Source organism: Hippocampus bargibanti, linkage group LG06 (genome assembly GCF_051943395.1).
Source record: "Hippocampus bargibanti isolate YZ-2025 linkage group LG06, ASM5194339v1, whole genome shotgun sequence".
In the NCBI taxonomy this organism is placed as follows: Eukaryota; Metazoa; Chordata; class Actinopteri; order Syngnathiformes; family Syngnathidae; genus Hippocampus; species Hippocampus bargibanti.
The window spans coordinates 18,958,538-18,980,843 of NC_142739.1; the positions used below are offsets into that span (position 1 = coordinate 18,958,538).

General features: G+C 41.2%; 1 protein-coding gene across 2 annotated transcripts; it reads left to right on the forward strand.

Moving 5' to 3' along the window:
- The first annotated feature begins 138 nt into the window (after nucleotides 1–138).
- Nucleotides 139–22,072, forward strand: cnot10 (CCR4-NOT transcription complex, subunit 10). Of its 2 annotated transcripts, none has more exons than XM_088998082.1 (19): nucleotides 139–310; nucleotides 2,060–2,148; nucleotides 4,644–4,805; nucleotides 4,925–5,075; nucleotides 5,201–5,340; nucleotides 7,653–7,727; nucleotides 7,788–7,871; nucleotides 14,914–15,031; nucleotides 15,205–15,354; nucleotides 16,232–16,434; nucleotides 16,716–16,837; nucleotides 16,958–17,137; nucleotides 17,362–17,442; nucleotides 18,137–18,250; nucleotides 18,337–18,467; nucleotides 19,988–20,023; nucleotides 20,203–20,330; nucleotides 20,934–21,009; nucleotides 21,700–22,072. In XM_088998082.1, the coding sequence occupies exons 1-19, from the start codon at nucleotides 295–297 to the stop codon at nucleotides 21,840–21,842; spliced, it is 2,199 nt and encodes a 732-aa protein (XP_088854208.1). In that variant the 5' UTR covers nucleotides 139–294; the 3' UTR covers nucleotides 21,843–22,072. The 2 variants fall into 2 exon arrangements, with proteins under 2 accessions (XP_088854208.1, XP_088854210.1); XM_088998084.1 differs by having other exon boundaries at nucleotides 19,991–20,023.
- The last annotated feature ends 234 nt before the right edge of the window (nucleotides 22,073–22,306 follow it).

Consider the following 22,306-nt stretch of genomic DNA (forward strand, 5'->3'; position numbering starts at 1 on the left):
AACAAGTGAAACTGTTCTTGTTTCGCGTTCGACGTTCAGTTTGTGGGTCTATTCGAGTTGTTTTCTCCCTAACCCACAGAGGGCGCTACTTTATTTTTACGCCTTAGTTGCAAACTGCACCCTACCCACAAAGAAGCGTATGAAACGAGACCAATTTTTGATTTTCTTTGCTGAAGACAGTAGATCCATATCATTCAATTATTCACGCGTATTGCGCAAATCAATTCAATTGACTGGTTATTTCATTTTACACGTGGATTTCGCATCATTATCTGAAGTGAGAAGGGTCAAAATATGGCAGAAAACACAGGTAAGGGCATTGGTTAACGTTAGCCAGTTAGCAAGTCAAATGAGTTGAACCAGCACTAAAATTTGGGATACAGTCCTTGACAAGATGGGCTTCGATGCATTTCGTCACTCTTGTGCCTATGAACCTATTGTGTATGTGACTACTAATGTTACTGTTCTTTGAGATATCCATGTTTTTAACCGAGCTGTGTGGCTACGTAGAATTTCTGCACCTCGTTAAATTTCTGCTTCGATTATCATTATGACACGCTGGGCAGACCAAACAAACGTTTTTAAGAATACTTGCAAAGAGAAGGTAATTAAGTATCCTTGGGTGTTTCGCAAGACGCTTGTATTAGTATTATTATTATGATTATTATTACAAGCTTGAATGCTCAAAGGTGACAACACCGTACCTCTATATCACATCTAATGTACATACACGATGAAAGGAAAAAATATAATAGTTAACTTAATGTTTTTAAAAATAATTAATTATAATAATAATATTTTATATTTTATTTTATTCTAATATTATATATATATATATATATATATTATATATAATTAACTTAATTTTTAAATTAATACATTAAATTAAATTAATAGTTAAATTACATTAAATTAAATAGTTAAAAATAGTTAAGTGGTACAGAGAAAAGAATCTGCATAGAACAAAAAATGTTCACCTTCAAATGAAATAGTCGTTGTTGGTGAGTAATCGTGTATGAAGCAAACGTTAAATTATCCACCTGCAAGAAACCAAGAAGGGAGTTTTCTTCTATGCACGGCGTGAATTCATTATGTGCAGTCGGCTGTAAACCTGAATGAAAAAACACAATTTCACATGACAGTATATCATATATATATATATATATATATATATATATAACAAAATAATAGACATGAAAGTCCTAATTTTACCATGTTAATGTGAGTTTCATCACCATCTTCACCTTTGATTGCAAAGTCACATATGATTGCAGGTTTGTTTGTTTTTTCAGAAGATTTAATTTTAATTTCAATTTTAATTTTAATTTCAATTTATTTTAACCATATCCGTAATTTTCAAATGAATAAAAATCAACTAATTATAAAAAAAAAATAGAGATTGAAGAACCCTAATTCTATATGCCACTGCCCTCCTCAAATCCAGATAAAAATGGTTGGGTTATGTCATGAAGCCATCCATCTGTGCAAAATATACCATGTGAGTGGCTTGCTATGGCAATCCCTGACAGGGAAATCCCAAACGTCATTTATTCTTACTCCTCTATTTTGAAAAAACTACAGCAGATCTAGAGTTTTGGCTTGTGCAACACTGTCTTGGTGTACATTCTATTTCTATCTTAATAGGCATTGATGTACTTGATGTACTAAAGCAATGTTGATATCAAACCCATTTCAAATTGATTTGGAGTGAAGTGAGGAGAAATGAAGAGAAACTTTATTGTCAAATGTGCCACAGCACAGATGAAAAATGTTCCTTCTCAACCAGACAACAGACAAAAAGAGATGCTCGCGCCACCATCAAACGAACAGTTAACATAAAATGACAAAATAATGCCACACAGCACATTAGACTTAAACAACCGTGCAATCCTAACCACTTTTCCTCCATACGTTTTGTTGTTTGAAGCAGTTATAGATGAAAGAGGAGTGAATACGTGAGGACGACTGATAATCCTGATGTAACCACTGTACAGTGCAAACACAATAATATGAACTGTCATGTAGCACATTTTTTCACATTTACATTCTTTCTGATCAGAGCAAAATGAGGCAAAGCATAACAACTCATCACCTGGAATGACAGACCAGGAGAAAGAAATGGCAGCCAGCGCATATGAATCATTTGTGGTGAGTTTTTGTATTTTAATTTTCATAAACCGTTTGAGTGACCCCATTTTTCATGGAAGATAGTGATTAGGCTTATAATTGACTCACAGTACAGGCCTAGAAATTCATAGTTTTTCTTACCAGCCAGCCGGACTAGTTACCTCACAATGTTACTCAGAAAATCAACTAGCCAAAATGTGTCTGATCTCAGTCAGTTCATCCTTGTGTAAAAACGGCACAGAAGACTACAATTGTTCATAGTTAATATGCATTTTATTGTATTTCAAGAGTATTTTGATACTGTTGTTCAATTAAAAAAATGAGAATAATTCAGAGCACCACAATGAAACAATTCAGAGCACCACAATAAAAGAAAAAATATTCAGGACAGAGCAAAACTTGGCAAATAAGTACTAAATAAAAATAAATAAAATTGAGCACCATAATTAAGTCAGCAAAATGTTACGTTTGCAAACGAGGGGTCCTGCCCACTTAATGTTACTATAAAAATACATTAAATAAAAATGCTGAAATACGCTACTCGTGTGCGATAACACTTTCACACTTGAAATTGCCACTGCCGTCTACAACGCGGATTTCTTCGTCAAATTGCGGTTTTTATAAAACACAGAATACGGGTTACAAAACATGTATCGGGCGCATCGTAATGAAACCAGGGCCGGCCGTGCTCCCATGCAGACTTGTAAAGCCTTTGGCATTTTTCTGTCTCGTATTACTGATCAGCAACTCTTTTCTCTACTTCCGACCTAGGTCTCTTTTTTCCCCATCTCAAGTGGCGGCTTAACACCTTGCAGAACATTCCACATTACAAAGCTGTTTTGACAGTTGAAGGTGTAAACAAGAAAGACGTGTATTGATATTGGATTGGATTTGCCTTTATTAGTCTCACAGTGGAGAAATGTACATTTCACAGCAGCAAAGTGATGAAAAGAATGAAAGTAGAAAAACAAAATACATGAGCATATGGACGATAATATGGTCACGAGTATTGAAATCTGGTTGTCATATTACGTGAGATTACGCGAGACTCAACGAGAGGCGTCATATACATGCGCAGTGGTAATACATTCAACGGCACATTTAGGATTTGTTTACGCGTACTGTATGGAGGTTCGGTTAAAGGACAACCGACATCACTTTTTTGTTCCCTGACATCAGAAAAACGTTTTATAGCATCTATAATACCCAAAACACGCAGTATGATATTATTAGTCAAATGTAAAACACCAATAAAATGACTTAAAGTGTCTAAAAAGTACTTCAATTTGAAACCGGAAGTGGCCAGTTTCAGAAGGTCCCGCCCCCATGTTCGTGGTGTCACGGCAAGACGTCTTGCCTTGCTCGAGAATCAAAACAATGGCTTCAGATTCGGAGAATATGCTTTCTTGTTACTCATCCAGTTATTTTCAAATATTCAAATAGTTCTGAAGAAGAAAGCATACATGTTTGCAATCGATTAAGAATTTATTCCGTGTCATTTTGAGGCATCAAGGGTGGGAAATGTTGCACCCAAAAAGGCAGAACATGGCGACAAAGCCGTGTAAGGAATTAATCAGCCTGTTTCCACAGGCTGATTAATTCCTTACATGGAGCTTTGTCGCCCTCTTCTGCCTCTTTTAGGTCCTACACGACGTTTTCAGACCAAAGTACAGCAAAATGCATTGACGTGATGGAAGGACTGCTACAATGTGTCCTTTTTTCGGTCATGGGCGTTCCTTCAGTGACGTAACGTACGGACTCGTCACCACCTCAAAAACAAGACTTCCGTAATATTCAGCGCGAGTCTTAAAACGTAAAATATAGCTATACGCTGTGGAATCTTTGTGAAATACGCTCAGTAGAAGTCATTTGAAGACATTTTACAAATTATGGACACAACTTGTCCGGAGACGTCGGTTGTCCTTTAACGCTGTGTTTATTTTTTCAACTTAAAAAAACGTTTTTTAGAATATATTTTCAACAATCAACCGGGCTGGCTAGTAACTGAATGAACTCGCCAAATGGGAAATTAAGTCGCCTCGGGCGACCGGACTACCGCGAATTTCGAGCCCTGCAGTATGTATTAATGGCCATTTTTCGTGAGTGTTAAAGTTTTTCCCCAGCTTGGTTGCCACTTGGGACTTGCCTCTAATGTCTTCTTTCACGTCCACCCTTCCCACTGTATGTGCGCGTGCGTGCGTGTGGCTCTCACTGAAAAATATTTCTAAATATTTTACTTTTATGGCTCTCTTAGTCAAAAAGGTTCCCGACCCCTGGTCTATGTATTCAGCAGGCCCTCCCATCAAAGTTGCGCAAAAGCATTCAATGATTTCGGAAGTTGGTGCATACACAAGAGGACTTGCATTGGTCAACGCCCCGTCCGTTTAGGAGAAAATCTGAGACTGTTATATGTGTCTTGTAGTTGTGAAAATACAGAAGGTGAACGAACTAGGTAACTGGTACCTCTACTGGGATCCATTTGAAAAACAACCCCCTCAACCTTGCTGTATTCACAGGGTAAGAAGTACGATGACTCTTTGAGACACCTTGATGCTCTGCAGGAGTTGAATAAGGACGACTACAAGATTGCTTTGAATAAAGCCATTGTAGAGTTTTACAAAAGTGGTCAGACTACCACAGGAAACCTCAAGCAAAGCCTAATGGCAATGAAGACCCAGGTAAGGGGCCCCTATTTTGCCAGCTCCTTTCATCTTATAATGTTTTACATTTGAAGTGAAATGTGCCGTATAAAAAAACAAAAACACTCTTCCCTCCTTGGTTCCATTGATTCATTCAGGTTCACACAGCCACGGAAGATGTCGATGGGTTGGATGATGTTGAAAATAGTTTGTTGTATTACAATCAAGCCATTATCCACTATCATATGCGGCAGTACTCAGAAGCCATTTCTATCGGGGAGAAGCTCTATCAGTTTCTGGAACCGTTTGGTATGTTGTGCTGAAATGACCATACGTTTGAAAATGTATGTAATCCGGAAAGTAAAGATTAGTGGGTTGTGCTTTGTAATGTAGCCATCCAGTTTGGCATGGGGTCATTCTGTAATTTGTCCTAGAAGAGAAGTTTGCTCAGGCTGTCTGTTTCCTACTGGTGGATCTGTACCTGCTCACGTTCCAGCCAGAGAAGGCCCTTCACCTGTTGGCTCTGCTGGATAAGCTCTCTGTACAAGGAAGCAACAAGAACGGAAAAGGAGAGGTACTCAATTTCAAGATGGAAAGTCACATTTGCAGTTTTTCTAATTCAGTCTGAACCTGGACTTGAAGACCATTCAAATTAGATATCTCTACAGCCGCTAAACTGCAGCAATAGGTGCTAATTGCTGTTTCTGCAATCACGTAGTTGTTATGTTCATTCATGTGAATTCCGGCATGTCAAAAGCAATGCTCTTTGATTGCTTCAAGGCAAAAAACTGATTGGACACCGCGTCAAATTTTGGATGGATTATGACCTTGTATCCTCAATTAGCCACATTTATCAATTGACCCACCTTGAAGCAACAAAGGAAGGCCTGGGGGAAAAATAGTCAGAAGACATAGCGTATGCTGATAGTTTTTGACCGAGGAGGTGTTTATGCAGTTACCCTCTTTCAAATTTAGAAAGAAAGGAAAAGCATTGTCTCATATTGTCACATTTAGGGCACGTGCAAATAAATGAACCATTTCCCAATTTACGTTTGCCAAAATCCTAGGCAACAGTCAGACAAGCTTGACGAAAAGTCAAAACTTTTCAGAGTTCAATTCAAAAGTTAAATATTGTATCAAAGATTCATTAAAGATGGTTAAATATAAAATGATTGAGAAAATGTATTTCAACTTAACAGTAGAGTCCCACTTTGTATGTGAACGACCTCCTTTTGGGACCTACACTGAGCAGTTGGGGCAATGTGAGGTTTAACTTGTGGATGTCAATCATATTCTTTTTGTTTGACCACAAACTAGTTGAGACTGATTCACAGTGCCTCTGCTGGTTTGACCGAAGTAGTAAATTCACGTTTGTGCTGCAAGATGCAAATTATACACATACAATAATAGTAATACAGTAAAGTCTCGTTATATCGATATTCAAGGGAGTCCGACATAATATCGATATAACCGGGACTATCGATATATCCGATCCTGCACCGAACTGCATTAAACAAAAGCCGCCAAAAGAGGGCAGCCAAGCGCCATATAAGAAACGGAGCTGGCCATTAGCTCCCTTTTTTTTGGGAGATGTTCCCCCAAAGTTGCCTCAAAATGGCACATATAATTCTTTAATGATTGTAAACATGTATGCTTTAATCTTCAGAACTACAGTGTATTTGAAACATATTCATAACTGGATGTGTAACAAGAAAGCATATTATCCGAATCTGAAGTCATTGTTTGGATTCACAAGCAATGCAAGACGTCTTGGCGTGAAGTCATTTTTATTTGCATTTGAATAAAAAGTGACATCGGCTGACCTTTAATACACAGTATGGAATGTTAATAATTTTCAAAATCATCGCGCTTCAGCAGACAAAACAAGAAACATTGTTGCAAAAAACGATTGCATTCATATACAGTACAGTGGGCATGTACATAACACAACAGGGAAACTGCAACGCTTACATCTTACTGTATTATGTATACAATTTAAAAAAGTCATCAATCTTCTTCTGCTTCCCATTTTTACCTTTTAACACAAACACTTCAATCTCGTCTGCTACACACGAGCTAGCGTCTGAAAATGAAAATGGCTCTGCTACACGGGTGCTGGGCACGTAACCAAGTCACCTGACCAAGTCGACCAATGGTGCGACTGATGGCGTGACACGTAACCAAGACACGTGACCAAGTTGACCAATGGCGCGACCGATGGCGTGTCACGTGACAAAGTCACACGGCCAAGTCGACCAATAGCGCGACCGATGGCGGCTCATGTGACCAAGTCGACCAATGGCGCAACCGATGGCGGCTCACGTAACAAGACACGTGACCAAGTTGACCAATGGCGCGACGGATATATCGATATAAACAACAAAAATGGCCGGCGGGGGATGAAAAGGAGCACCGTAATAACCGGATTATCGTCATAACCGGATATCGTACTAAACGGTACTAATTATACATAAAAAGACTAGAAATGTGCAAGGGAAATGAAAATAGTATCGTAATAAGCGGTACTATCGATATAACCGATATCGATATAACGAGACTTTACTGTAGTAATAATAGTAATACTACTACTAATAATAATTAATCATAATACATTTCATTTATAAGCGCCTTGGCCAAAACAAAAATGCAAATCAAACCTCAGAAGATGGAGGACTGATTCGTTGTGGCGACCCCAAGAAGGGAAAAGCCAAAAGGAAAAGAAGAAGACATTTCATTTATAAGCGCCATTCAAAACTCTCAAGGACACTTTACTGTCACAGGATAAGTGTTTCGAACGTTCTGAACATTTATTTGGGTGATGACCATTATGCCCACCCTTTCCTTTTGACTGCATTGTAAGCATTAAACTGCATGTTTGGGTTACAGAACAACAAAGATGGTGGGAACCAGAAAGCAGAGTTTTCAGCCATGATTGAGGCAGCAAAATCAAAGATGCACCAGGTATGCTTGACAAGATACTCTGCTTCCCCCTCCATAATAACTCATTCTCTCCTTTTACAGTACAAAGTAAGAGCCCACATACAGATGAAATCCTCCAAAGCGTGCAAAAGGGAGATCAAGTCAGTGATGAACACAGCAGGAAATGTGAGTCTTTTGGAACCCCATTATCACATGACCCGCAACACGTCTGTGTAAGCTCTCAGTCGTACAGGAGTGGTCCATCGATGAGAAGGTTTCTTCAGCCGTCATCTGTACAAATGTGAAGGTTTCGTTTCATTAAACCGGTCTGGTGGGGTGAGGTTCAATTTGGATCGTTCATACAATAGCCTGCTTAGGCAAAACAGGTTAGGCAACTTTCGTAATGCTGATGAGGGTCGTTATGCTGATGAGGTGATATCGGTGGGAGTGGGGGTAATAGGCCAGTCGTTAGTCAGGAATGTAGGAACAATCAGTGGGGCCACAGGGAGGGGTCCTCTGCCCCCCCAACCTAAGAGTAGGGACCTATCATAGCTGTGTCCGGCGCCACCATGTCTGGACATTAGGGATATATAAATAGGGCTGATACGACCAGTCAGACTTTAGTTCGCTGACGAAGCCACTTGGATAGGAGGCGAAACGTCCGAAACCTTCACATTTGTACAGATGACGGTTGAAGAAACCTTCTCATCGATGACCCGCAACAGTATATGTTTGAGGTTTCGCAACAGTTCTAAAATCGCTACAGTGCCCTATTTTGTAGTTGCATAGCAGCTCCTAAGTACCATCCTAGCAATAAATATCACGTGGATTTCACATCAAAACGCAGCCAAAGTTCTCTTAAATGATTGTGGCAGAGAAGTAGTCTAGTCGTTATTTTCTGTAGTGTAGTGAAACACGCAGGTGTTTTCCATTTGAGGACAGATTTGACAAGTGGTTGAATTATAATGTAAAATAATCAATCGGCTTGGCTCAATAAATGAACAATAGGACTCAATCATTTACATGACTGACATTTACTGACCTCTGTACAGTAAATGTCCAGTTTTCCTCGACATCAATTACAGAACTGTATTTATTCACAGCAATATATATACAAGCACTGTGAAATAAGCGAGGTCCTCAGTTTGTAACATTTGTCAGTTGTCGAGTACAATGAACTAGTTTGGGCATCGACGTGACAATGTGGCATGAAAAAGCATGCCAGCTCACCAGTGTACTTCATTTTATTTTTTTCTTGACTCAAATTGAGATGGTATCATCTTGACCACGTGCCATAATGTGCAAGTATTCTTTAAATCAGAGGTGCTCACACTTTTTCAGCATACGAGCTACTTGTAAAAACAACCAAGTCAAAATGATCTACCCAAGACAAAAATGCAAAACATAATTATTTTCAAATGTTTTAAGGATTCTTTGTATGTACAATGTATGTTGATGTACCTTGCATAACCGAATAAGCCAATATTGCACAACACACATAATAACTACATATACATAACATAATACATAACTATAATAATAATAATAATACATTTAATTTCAAGCGCCTTTCAAAACACCCAAGGACACTTTACAATAAAAACAATAAAACAAAGCACATAACAACAAAACCATAAGTAAAATTATACATAATAAAATAGCACATAACTTTAACATTTTTTGTAATTACCTGAGTTTACTTTGATGACTTGCACTGAATTGAATCAGCCAGGGATGCATAGTCGGGACAGTAGCTGCTGACAGCCAGTCACAAGCACATTTCCAAATAGTAAATGTTCATCATTCATGGTGGAACGGTATTTGGACTTAATGATCTTCATGTAGGAAAAGGCTGACTCACATAAATAAGTGGAGCCGAATAATGCAGTCAAGGAGGTAGCACATTTCTTCATGTTGGGGTACTTTTCCTGTGTGAGTAAGTTACAGAACTGTCCATGAGCCCTGGACCTCAGCAGTGAGAACACTCACAATCTCCGGTGTCTTTCCACATTTGCTGGGTTAAATCCTCAGCCGTGGCTTCACCGCGCCGTGTATGTCTTGACAGCTGCAGAGCTTTGATTGAAGATAATATCGCTGCCTTATTTTTAAAGTCTCTGAACAAGGAGTCAGCTGCTTCAACGAATGCTTCTTTTACCATCTCTCCGTCTTGGAAGGACTTATTGTTTTTAACGATGGCGTGACTCACCCGGAACAATCCTTCGGTGGGGGCTTTCGCTTTTGAAGTATGTTGAGTGAAAAATGACTGCTGTCCGGACAACTGGGATTTTAGTTCGTCCACCGTTCTCTTTCTCAGCTGGCTTTTCGGCGGGAAGTCAATGTCGTATTTTCCATGAACAGTCTGAAAATGCCGCTCCACATTTTCCCATTCCGTATGAAAGTAATATGTTTTGCCCCCTTACTTGGTCCCGCTTTCTCACTCATGTTGATCACCATATGTTTTAGCAAGGACTTAAAATCTGAGGTAATTCGCTGACTATCTTGTAAATTTTGCTGCGTTTAGCGCCGTTGTTTACGCATGCACGACGACCTAAAGGTAAAAATTCAATTGTAATCTGAATGGTTGCCCTGTATGTCAATCAAGTGACGGGATGTTTGATAGGCTGACAAATGTTTTTTTTTACTGTCACGCTGCGATCGACCAGTACTACCTCCGCGATCGACCAGTAGATCGCGATCGACGTAATGAGCACCTCTGCTTTAAATTCACCCGACTCACTTTCTATAACAGGAAACATACTTGATGTTAAGAGGTCGAAAAAGAATATGCCTGTAAAACCATTCAATTATTAAAACTTGCATAGATGAATGATGATAATAATAATAATAATAATAATAATAATACGTCTGTGTAAGCTCTCAGTCGTACAGGAGTGGTCCATCGATGAGCAGGTTTCTTCAGCCGTCATCTGTACAAATTTGAAGGTTTCGGACGTTTCGCCTCCTATCCAAGATGCTTCGTCAGCGAACTAAAGTCTGACTGGTCGTATCGGCCCTATTTATATATCCCTAATGTCCAGACATGGCGGCGCCGGACACAGCTATGATATGTCCCTACTCTCAGGTTGGGGGGAGCAGAGGACCACTCCCTGTGGCCCCACTGATTGTCCCTATATTCCTGACTAACGACTGGCGTATTTGCCCCACTCCCACCGGTATCACCTCATCAGCATTACGAATGTTGCCTAACCTGTTTTGCCTAAGCAGGCTATTGTATGAACGATCCAAATTGAACCTCACCCCACCAGACCGGTTTAATGAAGGATTTTGTTGTTTTATAAGAATCACTTCTTTTACCCCCCTTTCAAACCATCTATGTTCTTTCGCTAAGATCTTAACTCATTGTCGTCAAATGAGTGGTTGCTAGCTTTTAGGTGCAAATGTACTGCCGATTGAGGCCTACTTGTATTATCCCTGCGTTGTTGATAAAGTCTTTTTTTGAGAATTTGTTGAGTCTCCCCAATGTACTGCTCTTTACAATTTTCATTCTTACAATGTATTGAATAAACTACATTACTTTGTTTTTCATTTGGTAGCCTATCTTTTGGATGCACTAATTTTTGCCTTAACGTGTTTATCAGTTTGAAATAAGTAGGAATTTTGTGTTGCCAAAGGACTCTGTAATTTTTCAGAAACTCCTGCAATGTAAGGTACTGCTACTCCCCTCCTTTTTGTATCTTGAGAATTTTTGGTTGCATTCTTTCATTCTGACATTATTTGAATGACCACTGAGGGTACCCACAGTTAGTGAGTGCTCTCCTGATATGTTTTGACTCCTTTTCTCTACCTCCAATGCAAGTTGGTATTAGTTTAGCCCTATGCTGGAGGCTTCTGAGTGTTGTTTGTGTTGTAAAGGGTGGTTAGAGTCAAAAAGTAAGTATTGGTCAATGTGCGTAGCCGTCCTAAAGACTTCTGTTTTTAGCGCTCTATCCTCTTTTATAATTACTTTACAATGCAGATATATTCTAGATTATACCCGGGAGAGCCCACGCTGTATCAACTGCCTGCCAAAAATACATAAAGAAGGGTTCCCCCTCAGACCCATTGTTTGTAGCATTGACTCTTCTACATACAATGTAGCTAAATATTTGGATTGGATTGGATTGGATATGCCTTTATTAGTCTCACAGTGGAGAAATTTACATTTCACAGCAGCAAAGTGATGAAAACTAAAAACTATCTGAGCTCCGTTGGTTAGTAACACAGAATATCACGTAGAGAACACCACGGGGTTTGTAAAGAGGATCAAAGACCTCATATTGGAACCTGAGGAAACATTGGCATCTTACGGTGTGACTTCTCTCTTTACCTCTGTCCCAACCCCAGCAGCAGTCTCAGTGGTGAGGACGAGACTGCTGGCAGACGTTTCTCTGCATGAAAGAACCAAACTTAAACCGGACCACATCTGCCAATTATTGGAAATCTGCCTTAATACTACGTATTTTCAATTTAGGGAGAACTTTTACAAACAAATTCATGGTTGTGCTATGGGCGCACCAGTTTCACCCATAGTGGCTAATCTGTACATGGAAGAGATGGAGAAACATGCCCTCACATCTTTCCTGGGGACAAAACCTGGACACTGGTTTAGATATGTGGATGATACTTTTGTCATAATTAAAAAAGCAATAAATTTAATTTACCTCAACTCGGTAGACATCAACATTAAATTTACTCGTGATGACATTAAAGAGAACCAACTAGCCTTTTTGGATTGTAAAGTATTTATAAAAGAGGACAGAGCGCTAAAAACAGAAGTCTTTCAGAATCAGAATCAGAAAACCTTTATTCGTCTCACAATGGGGAAATTTTCAGTCCACAGCAGCAATTGAAAGGGGATGGGGTGGTGGTGAAAGGATAGAAAACAAGATATTCTGAGCATAACAAAATAAAACTGTCAACTGTATACTGTGCAAATGTAAATGTAGTATGTATACTGTGCAAAACTGTTTCATAAAAAACTGTACATAGTGCAAGTATCAAGAAAGGCATATTATTGCATCAACCCATATATACAAGTGTGCAGTTTTTTTTTTCACATGTGATCACTGAGAATTGTAAAGCCTCATAGCAGTCAGTAGGAACGAGCGGCGGTTCCTCTCCTTCTTGCAGCGCGGGTGTAATAGTCTCTGGCTAAAGGAGCTACCCAGTGCTGTCAGGGTGGGCAGGAGGGGGTGGGGGGGGCTGTCCATCATAGCTTTTAGTTTAGCTAGCGGCCGTCTGTTGCCCACCTCCTCCAGAGAGTCCAGCGTGCACCCCAGGACAGAACTGGCCCTCTTGACAAGGTGTTGCAGTCTTTTTCTGTCCCGGGTGGTGATGCTGCCTGACCAGCAGACAATTCCATTGTGGATGGCTGAGGCCACCACAGAGTCATAGAAAGTCTTTAGGAGTGACCCCTGAACTCCAAAAGACCTCAGTTTCCTAAGTAGGAAGAGGCGACTCTGTCCCTTTTTGATTAGGGAGTTTTTGTAGTCCAGTCCAGTTTATTGTTGAGAGTAACACCCAGGTACTTGTAGGAGGTCACCCTCTCAATGTCCGAACCCTGGATTTCAACGGTGCAGGTGAGGATTGATTCCTGCAGAAGTCCACCACCAGCTCCTTGGTTTTCCCGGTGTTGATCTGGAGGTGATTCTGCTGGCACCAGTCCACAAAGTCCTTTGTCAGTCCCCTGTACTCCCTATCGTCTCCTTCTGTAATGAGGAAAGTAAACAAAGCAAAAACGGAAAAGTGAAAAAGTCGCAAAGAAAAGGAAGGAGCTGCTGTGGAGGCAGCCACACAGAAGGGCGCCATCTTTCGGAAGGATACGCACACTGACCAATACTTACTGACTTACTGACCACCCTTTACAACACAAACTAGGAGTTATCAGAGCCCTCCAGCATAGGGCTAAACCAATACCAACAAGCGTTGAAGGTAGAGAAAAGGAGTGCACTCACAAACTGTGGGTACCCTCAGTGGTCTATTAACAAATGTCAGAAAGAAAGAATAGGGAATGAAACCAAAATTTCTGAAGATACAAAAAGGAGAGGAGTAGCAGTACCTTACATTGCAGGAGTTTCTGAATAACTACAGATTCCTTTGGCAACACAAAATTCCTACTTATTTCAAACCGATAAAGACTTTAAGGCAAAAATTAGTGCATCCAAAAGATAGGCTGCCAAATGAAAAACACAGTAATGTAGTTTATTCAATACATTGTAAGAATGAAAATTGTCACAGACATCAAACATCGCACGGATAATACTAGTGGGCCTCAATCGGCAGTACATAAGCACCTAAAAGCTAGCAACCACTCATTTGACGACAATGAGGTTAAAATCTTAGCGAAAGAACATAGATGGTTTGAAATGGGAGTAAAAGAAGCGATTTTCATAAAACAACTAAATCCTTCATTAAACCGATATGGTGGGGTGAGGTTCAATTTGGATCGTTCATACAATAGCCTGCTTAGGCAACATAGGATTAGTAATACTAATGAGGTGATACCGGTGGAAGTGGGGCAATCAGGCCAGTCGTTAGTCAGAACAATAGGAACAATCAGTGGAGCTGCAGGGAGTCGTCCTCTGCTCCCCCCAACCTGAGAGCAGGGACCTATCATAGCAGAGTCCGGCACCGCCATGTCTGGACACTAGGGATATATATATAGGGCCTAAACTACCAGTAAGACTTTAGTTTGCTGACAAAGTTTCTTGGATAAGAAGTGAAACGTCCGACACCTTCAAATACAGATGTACACCTTCAAGTACAGATGACGGCTGAAGAAACCTTTTCATCGATGGACCACTCCTGTACGACTGAGAGCTTACACAGACGTAGTACTGGCATATTCATGCTGCCGAAAAGGTGCAACCGCTCAGCAGTCTCCTCCTTGATGAATGTCGTGGCCAAAAATTCTGAAAAACAATCCGGATCCGTTCCACACGACGCACAACAACACAAGGTGACAGAAGAAAACACAAAAACAACAAAAAAAAGCAAGGCTCATGAGAGCATTTGCTGATGGCTTCCTCCTCGGGCGCCATCTTGGGCGAAAAAGTTAGCTTGATTTTCCAATACTTTTGGAACAGAACTTTTGTAGATCGAGGAAAACAAGTTTTCCTTTTCAATTTGGATCTTAATATACCGGAAAAAAATCAGAACCAAAACTCTGAAATGGTTTTGACATTAAAAGAAAAACATTTAATGAACCTTTATTCTTGTTCCGTGTCAGTCTGCACCGTCTTTATTCCTGAAGAGCAACTTTGAATATCTGAGAGGAAACTACCGGAAAGCAGTGAAGCTGCTCAACAGTTCCAATATAGCCGAACACCCCGGACCCATCAAAACAGGTTTACTTTGCCTCTCATGATGGTCTTTCTCTGCACGAGTTCTAACATTGTTTTTACATGCCACTGATGTGAGAGCAAATCCCTTTTTGACTCTTAGGTTGTAAATTATCCTTGTCCTGTGAGTCGAGTTTCAGTCGTTTACCTTTTTTCGCTTTTCAATTGTGCCCACACAGGTGAATGTGTTCGTTGTATGTTCTGGAACAATCTAGGCTGCATTCACTTTGCAATGGGAAAACATAACCTGGGAATTTTCTACTTCAAGAAGGCATTGCAAGAAAACGACCACACTTGTGCACAGCTCGGAGATGGCTGCAACAGGCAAGGTGAGTGACAGAATGTTGGCTCCATATATTTCGACCTTTGAAAGCATGAAATTGGCACAAAATGTCAATTGTCAGATTACCCATATTGAAAATTACACACTGCAACAATGGTGACTAAGCGAATATAGGATAGGTGTGAATACCACAAAATAAATAAAGTACCATATTTTTAAGGCGCACCTTCAATGAATTAAACAAGTTTCCCAAATACAATATATAAATATATAAATGTTTTCCAACGTTTACCATATTTTCCAGAGTATAAGGCGCACCCAAAAGCCTTGATTTTCTTCAAATGATGACCCTGCGCTTTATACGCAGGTGCGCCCTTATGTGCGAAGTAATATTGAGCCATTTTTTTTTTTTTTTTTTTACTTCAAGATGGCACTGCGAGAGTGGCTGCCTTACCAGCATCTCCTGGATTTTGTTTTTCTACTTCTTTCTTTCCTTTCCTCTTCCTTTCATAACTTTGCTGCTGTGAAATATACATTTCTCTACTGCGAGACGAATAAAGGTACATCTAATGTAATCTAACAGGTCTCGCAACGACTGTCAGCAGCCACTGACTCCATTCCCCCCTGTAGAAGTAGTGCGTAACCCCAGCCTCTACTATAGCGCCTTATAATGTGGTGTGCCTTATATTTGGGGAAAAAAAATATATTTATATATTATATTTGGAAAACTTTTCTTTCATAGAAGTTGCGCCTTATAGTCCAGTGCGACTTATGTTTGAAAATACACCATTCGATGGGGGTGCGTGCGCCTTATACTCCGGTGTGCCTTATACAGCGGAAAATAAGCTACATTGTTCACGGATTGTGTTGTTCTGAAATTTAATAAGTTCCACTTTCTTCTACTCTCCCTTATCCTTTTTTAGCCAAAAAATTTACAGGTATCCCCATGTGTGCTCTACTAGCCAACAAACGCTATGAGCTCCTCTATAATTGTGGCATCCAGCTGCTGCACATCGGCAGGCCTCTGGCTGCTTTCGAGTGTCTGATTGAGGCAGTGCAGGTTTACCATTCAAACCCTCGACTGTGGCTACGACTTGCAGAGTGTTGCATCTCTGCTCACAAAGGGGTATGCCAAATCAAATTTCTGTGATTTCCTTTCCGATGAACCCAACTTATGTGTCTGCACTTGTGCCTTTTTCTACATGTGTATGTGTCTGCACTTCTGCCTTTTTCTACATGTGTTTTTATATTATTGTTTTGAATTAAAAAAAAGAATTGATGTCATGCCTTCCAAAACTGGATCATATTTACACAATTCCCTCATGTATCATTGAGACCCCTCTGCAGTATATTTGTGTTCTAGTCTATTTGCTTTCTAATAGGACTCCTGTCACTGTTTGCGTACAGGGTTCAGAACAAGAGAGCAAAGGTTTACCTTGTAAAAAAGGTATTGTTCAGTCAATTGTTGGACAAGGGTACCATCGCAAAATTGTGTTGGCATCCCAGTCCATGCAAAATACTATTTACAGGTTTGTACTGAAGCTCACTACCTCATCATTCATCGTATCATGCATTAAAACAAGATAAATACAATTTGAATTATATTCCCCTTTTTAATGTCTACATTGCTCTGTTTGTCAATCTTGCAGTGAGGGCCAGTCGGCAGCCATTCCAGTAGCCAGTATGGAGTTTGCTGCCATTTGCTTAAGGAACTCTCTGCTGTTGCTGCCTGAAACCCAACAGCAAGACGCCAAGATGGAAAACAGCTCCAAAAGCTCAAGTCAGTCAGGAAGCACAGAGAGTGGCAGTGAGAACAGTGATGCCTGCAGGTCTGACATGCACATGCATACTACAAGATATGTGTACAAATATAAGCACATGGCGAACAAGTTTCTAATATAACTAGCATAATTTATCTCAACTTCATCATCAGGTTGAGCAAGCAAGACAATGCCAAACATTTCTGAATTTGAAAATTATTACGGTGTGTTACCCCTTTGTTGCATGTCACTCTTCTTTCCCGTGCTCTGACCAACCTAATGTTTTTTTGCAGTGGGAAAGGACAGGAGGCTGACAGGTTACTTTCTGCGGCGCCATCGTCTCCTCTCAGAAAACAAGAAGTGGAAAACGTCAGGTAATTTGACTGTCCTATCCGTACCTTTCCAAGCGATGTGCAAGCAAAAACCGTAATAAGGCAAGTAGGACAGGTTTTATTTCATACACAAGGCAACTCAATGTTTTTCACACAAGCAAAAACAAAACACCGAGAAGCATTTAACAACGCACTATGTTGATTCTGAAGGAATTCAGAGAGTGGAATTTGAACTATGGGTTCCACTAAATGACCCAACCCTGATAGGCTTGTATTCAATCCACATTTCTTTCAAGTATTCCTTTAAACCAGGGGTGTCAAAGTCATTTTTTGCCGCGGGCCACATTGTAGTTATGGTTTCCTCTCGAGGGCCGTTATGAATTTGGGATACCCATTAGAATGTTTAAATCCCTTCAAATATTACATATAGAGCACACAGCAAATTAATGAATAACTCGTTTTCAAATCTGAAGTCAAGAATAATGACTTTTATTGTGGTTGACATCCAAAAATATGAAATGTTGGCTCAGATTTTAGCAATCATCATGGAATTTAACAAGTTTGATTTGCTTTCGCGGGCCGAAAAAAATGATGTGGCGGGCCAGATTTGGCCCGCGGGCCTTGACTTTGACACCGTGCTTTAAACCTTTATGCAAATTACAGACCAGTAGCAGAATTTCAAAATCTGGAAGTGCAAAACCTCAGGTCATTGGGCTGTCTCATCTGTACATTGTAGGTGCTCCATATTGGCATGCAGCGCGTACGTGGCTTTGGCACTAGGAGACAACTTGATGGCTTTAAACCATGCAGAGAAACTGCTCCACCAACCCAAGGTGTCGGGATCGCTCAAGTAAGATCTGTTAAAGTGCTTCTTGACGTCAAGACGCAACCACTGTCAACGACCTATGATTGGAATCATTTGACTTTTGACCTCAGGTTCCTCGGTCACCTCTATGCCGCCGAGGCCCTCATTTCATTGGATAGGATCTCCGATGCCATCACACACCTCAACCCAGAGAATGTCATAGACGTTTCTATTGGGGTGCTGACCAACGAGCAAGACCCAGGTCTGCTGCTTTTCGCATAAGTAGTGTAAAAATAAAATGGCTACATTGACTGTTCAGACCTTAGCTGCAAATACAGGTAACATCCGAGTTACGACCGGGTTCCGTTCCGACAAAATGGTCGTAAGTCGAAATCAATTCAAAATGTTGAATAGAGACTCCGTGCTAAATGGCTTGCAAACGATCTGATTCGGATGCCACGGGAGTGGGCGGGCGTGTGTCTGGGTCGCCGGTGTGCGACCGGTTGCCTTACCCGCGCCAACGCACGGCCCGACCTCACGGTTGTCTGCGGCGCCGACGCGCTCGACTCGCCACCTCGCCCCGAAGCAGAACTGTCATCGCGTCGGCAGCAAACGGTCATGTCGTCAGCGGCAATGCAGCGGCGCCATCATGACGGCGAGAACGCGGTAGCGAGAACGCGGCGGCGAAAAGAATGCGGCGAAGAGAACGTGGCGGCAAGAACGCGTTCTCATCGCCACGTTCTTGTCGCCGTGGTGCCGCTGATGCATTGCCGCCGAAGCGATGACAGTCCGCCGCCGACGCGTGGACAGTTCGCCGCTGACGTGTTGACAGTTTGACGCAGACAGTTCGTTCTGCTTTGGGGCAAGGTGGCGGGTCAAGCGCGTCGGCGCCGCAGACAACCGCGGGGGCGCCACTGCGGGGCGGCCGCTGCGTTCTCACCGGCACGCTCTCGCCGGCACGCTCTCGCTGGCGCGCTCTCGCCGGCGCACTTTCGCCGGCGCGCTCTCGCCGCCACGGTGCCATCCGTGGCGGGGGACCCTCCCCCCATTCTCGTCACGGTGGTTCCGCACACCCAAGCACCGACGCCCACCCACCTCTACTTTCGCCTTGGCCGGTGGACACCGCCGCCCCCTCCGGTGCCATCACACGGTCGATTGCTGTGCGACAGTGAGATCCTGGCTGGCCAAAATTGCGCTGCAAGGGCGTTGCAGTGACTGGCGTAGAATTTAATTTTTTTTTTTTTAAAGGGGTCTGGCGGTCATGGTTGTGTCGCACCGGTCGTAACTCGGATGTTACCTGTATCTTCTGTTAAAGGCCAATTTTCTCGCCTGGATTAAAATACAGTAAAGTCTCGTTATATCGATATAGGATATATCGATAGTCCCGGTTATATCGATACTATTTCTATGCACGCACGGAGAAAATTACATGCAAACCGGGTCGGATATATCGATAGTCCCGGTTATATCGATATTTTTTCGGACTCCCTTGAATATCGATATAACGAGACTTTACTGTGTGTGTGTGTGTGTGTGTGTGTGTGTGTGTGTGTGTGTGTGTGTGTGTGTGTGTGTGTGTGTGTGTATATATATATATATATATATATATATATATATATATATATATATATATATAGAGAGAGAGAGAGAGAGAGAGAGAGAGAGAGAGAGAGAGAGAGAGAGAGAGAGAGAGAGAGAGAGAGAGAGAGAGAGAGAGAGAGAGAGAGAGAGAGAGAGACTTTTTTATGATTTGCTCAGGAATTTTCTTTTTTTTTTCCTCAGCAGGTTCTGATAAAGGTGACGACTCTGTTGAATCTTGTAAGTCCATTTTATTTCAGCTTTACCTCAAACAAATACAAAATGAATGCAGGATCTTCTGTATTTTAGGAATAATGGTCGGTTGCAGCTTATGACACCGATTATTGTGCATAAAAAAATGACATGAATGAGTTGGGAGTGTGTTTTTGTCATTGATTGTGTATTTTCTCTCTCTGCAGCAGGCAAGCAGGCCCCTCTTTGTTACCCCAGCAGTGTGACTTCAGCTCGAGCTATGATGCTCTTCAACCTTGGCAGCGCATACTGCTTACGGAGTGAATATGACAAAGCCCGGAAGTGCCTTCAACAGGTAACCACGTAAACCCAGTCAGCGGTCACCTGACATTGATTACTTCTTGAGGCGCAAAGTGACCTGTCTTCTACATTGGCATCATGGGTGAGGGAATCTATATAGCCACTTTTGCTTCTTCAGTATCCCAATATTTTATTCTTGATAAATCACAGTGCGTATGTTATTTTAATCTATTTCCATATCCTCCTCCCAGTATCTGCGAAATAGTATGTAAATGCCATATCTTGCATATTCCCTGAGACAAATTTATTAACTGTTAAGGGCTATTTTTCACATTTGAAAGACAGTTAATAAATTGGGTTGTGGTGTTCATACTGTGCTATGAGGTTTGCACACACTACATTTAATGCATTAGTATATCCGGCCCAAACACTCCCTCCAAATAGTCCTGGCCCGGCTGGCCCGTCTGTCAAATTTTACAACCCATTGTGGCCCGCGAGTCAAAAAGTTTGCCCACCCCTGTTTTAACGTGTACTGCCTTCCAAGAGTACATTATTTGTATAAATCTACTTGCCTTTTCAGGGAGAGCCTGGCTGAGTTTGTTTTCATAAGTTTTGCTCTTCCAGGATTTCCTTTCATCACGTTTGTTGTCGTCTTCAGGCTGCATCGATGGTGAACACGAAGGAGATTCCACCTGAAGCCATCTTGTTAGGGGTGTACTTGGAGTTACAAAATGGTCAGTTGCCACCTCAATTTCTGAAACAAGTTCCTGTTGTTGCCACACATCATGACAGTCATTGCTGACATACCATAAATAACCTGTTAAAAATATGTATTCAACATTTTTTAAAATAATTGGAATGAAAATGTCCTTCGTTCATTTCGGTGTAGTAGGTCATATGTGAGCTGAACTATTGCTGTTCAATCATACATAAGAAGGAAGGTCGAAGATCATTAGGTTTTGTAATGTAATGTAATGTAATAATTTGTAAGTTTTTGAAAACAATTATTTGACACTCAAAATACTTATTAAAACTAATAAGCTCAACAAAACAAACTTGCTCTGCAAATGAATTTATTTTAAAAAAAACAAGAGGAAAGTTGAAGAAAAAAAACAATGGTAATGAAAAACCCAACACTGTTTCATCCCCGGTTTGAACATTTGTTCAATGCCCTTGATGCTGGTTTTCCATCGATATGCTTTTATATTTAATACCCTGTCAAGTGCGACAATGATGTAGCCCAGTTTAAACAGGGCAAAATCGGATTTGGACACTTGCTGAAAACTACCTGTAAAGTCACTCCCCAAAATATTGTGATCTGAATCAGATGTGTGCAGTCTGAATGCAGCCTTTGCACTCGGGCCTAAGAGCCATTTGTTCAAAATTGAGGCCACAAAACTGATCACCCGTGTCCACGTCTTCAGGGAATACTCAGCTGGCCTTGCAGATCATCAAACGCAACCAGCTGCTGCCTTCGGTAGTCCAGAGGGTGTCACCAGATTCCTGCAAGAAACCCATGCAGCCGATCCAGCTTCCCTCATCGTTCACACAAGTCCAGCGTAAATGAGCCTTCATTCTCACCTTGATCCCACTCGGCCACAGACACACACACTCACTCTGAGGAGCCTTGCTATTTATTATGATTCGGACTTCAGCATCAAGAGCTGTATGAAATGCAAATCTGATTGCCACCAGATGTGAGAAGTGATTATAGACTGGGCTCACTGAGGTCATCCTCATTTTTAATTCATTTTGCCTATTGGGCTGAATCAAAAAAGTACAATTTTATTTACTATATGTTCTGCGACTCTTTATTTCACAATGTTATTCTGTCCCCGTCTGACAAGACTGAGTTCATCAATTGGTTTGACTATTTCAAACCGGTATATTCCAGTACGGCGGGCCCGCTGGTCCAGTGTCGCCCCAAAGTGCAGAGGTTGTGGGCTTTCCTGTGTGTAGTTTGCATCTTCTACACAGGCCCGTGTGGGTTTTCTCCGGCTCCTCCAGTTTCCTCCCACATTCCAAAAACAT

Excerpts from the sequence above, each read along its gene's own strand:
- cnot10 (XM_088998082.1), top strand. Across the intron at positions 15,355-16,231 it reads AGATGGCTGCAACAGGCAAG|CCAAAAAATTTACAGGTATC; the intron begins GTGAGTGACAGA and ends ATCCTTTTTTAG. Across the intron at positions 17,443-18,136 it reads CAAGAAGTGGAAAACGTCAG|GTGCTCCATATTGGCATGCA; the intron begins GTAATTTGACTG and ends TGTACATTGTAG.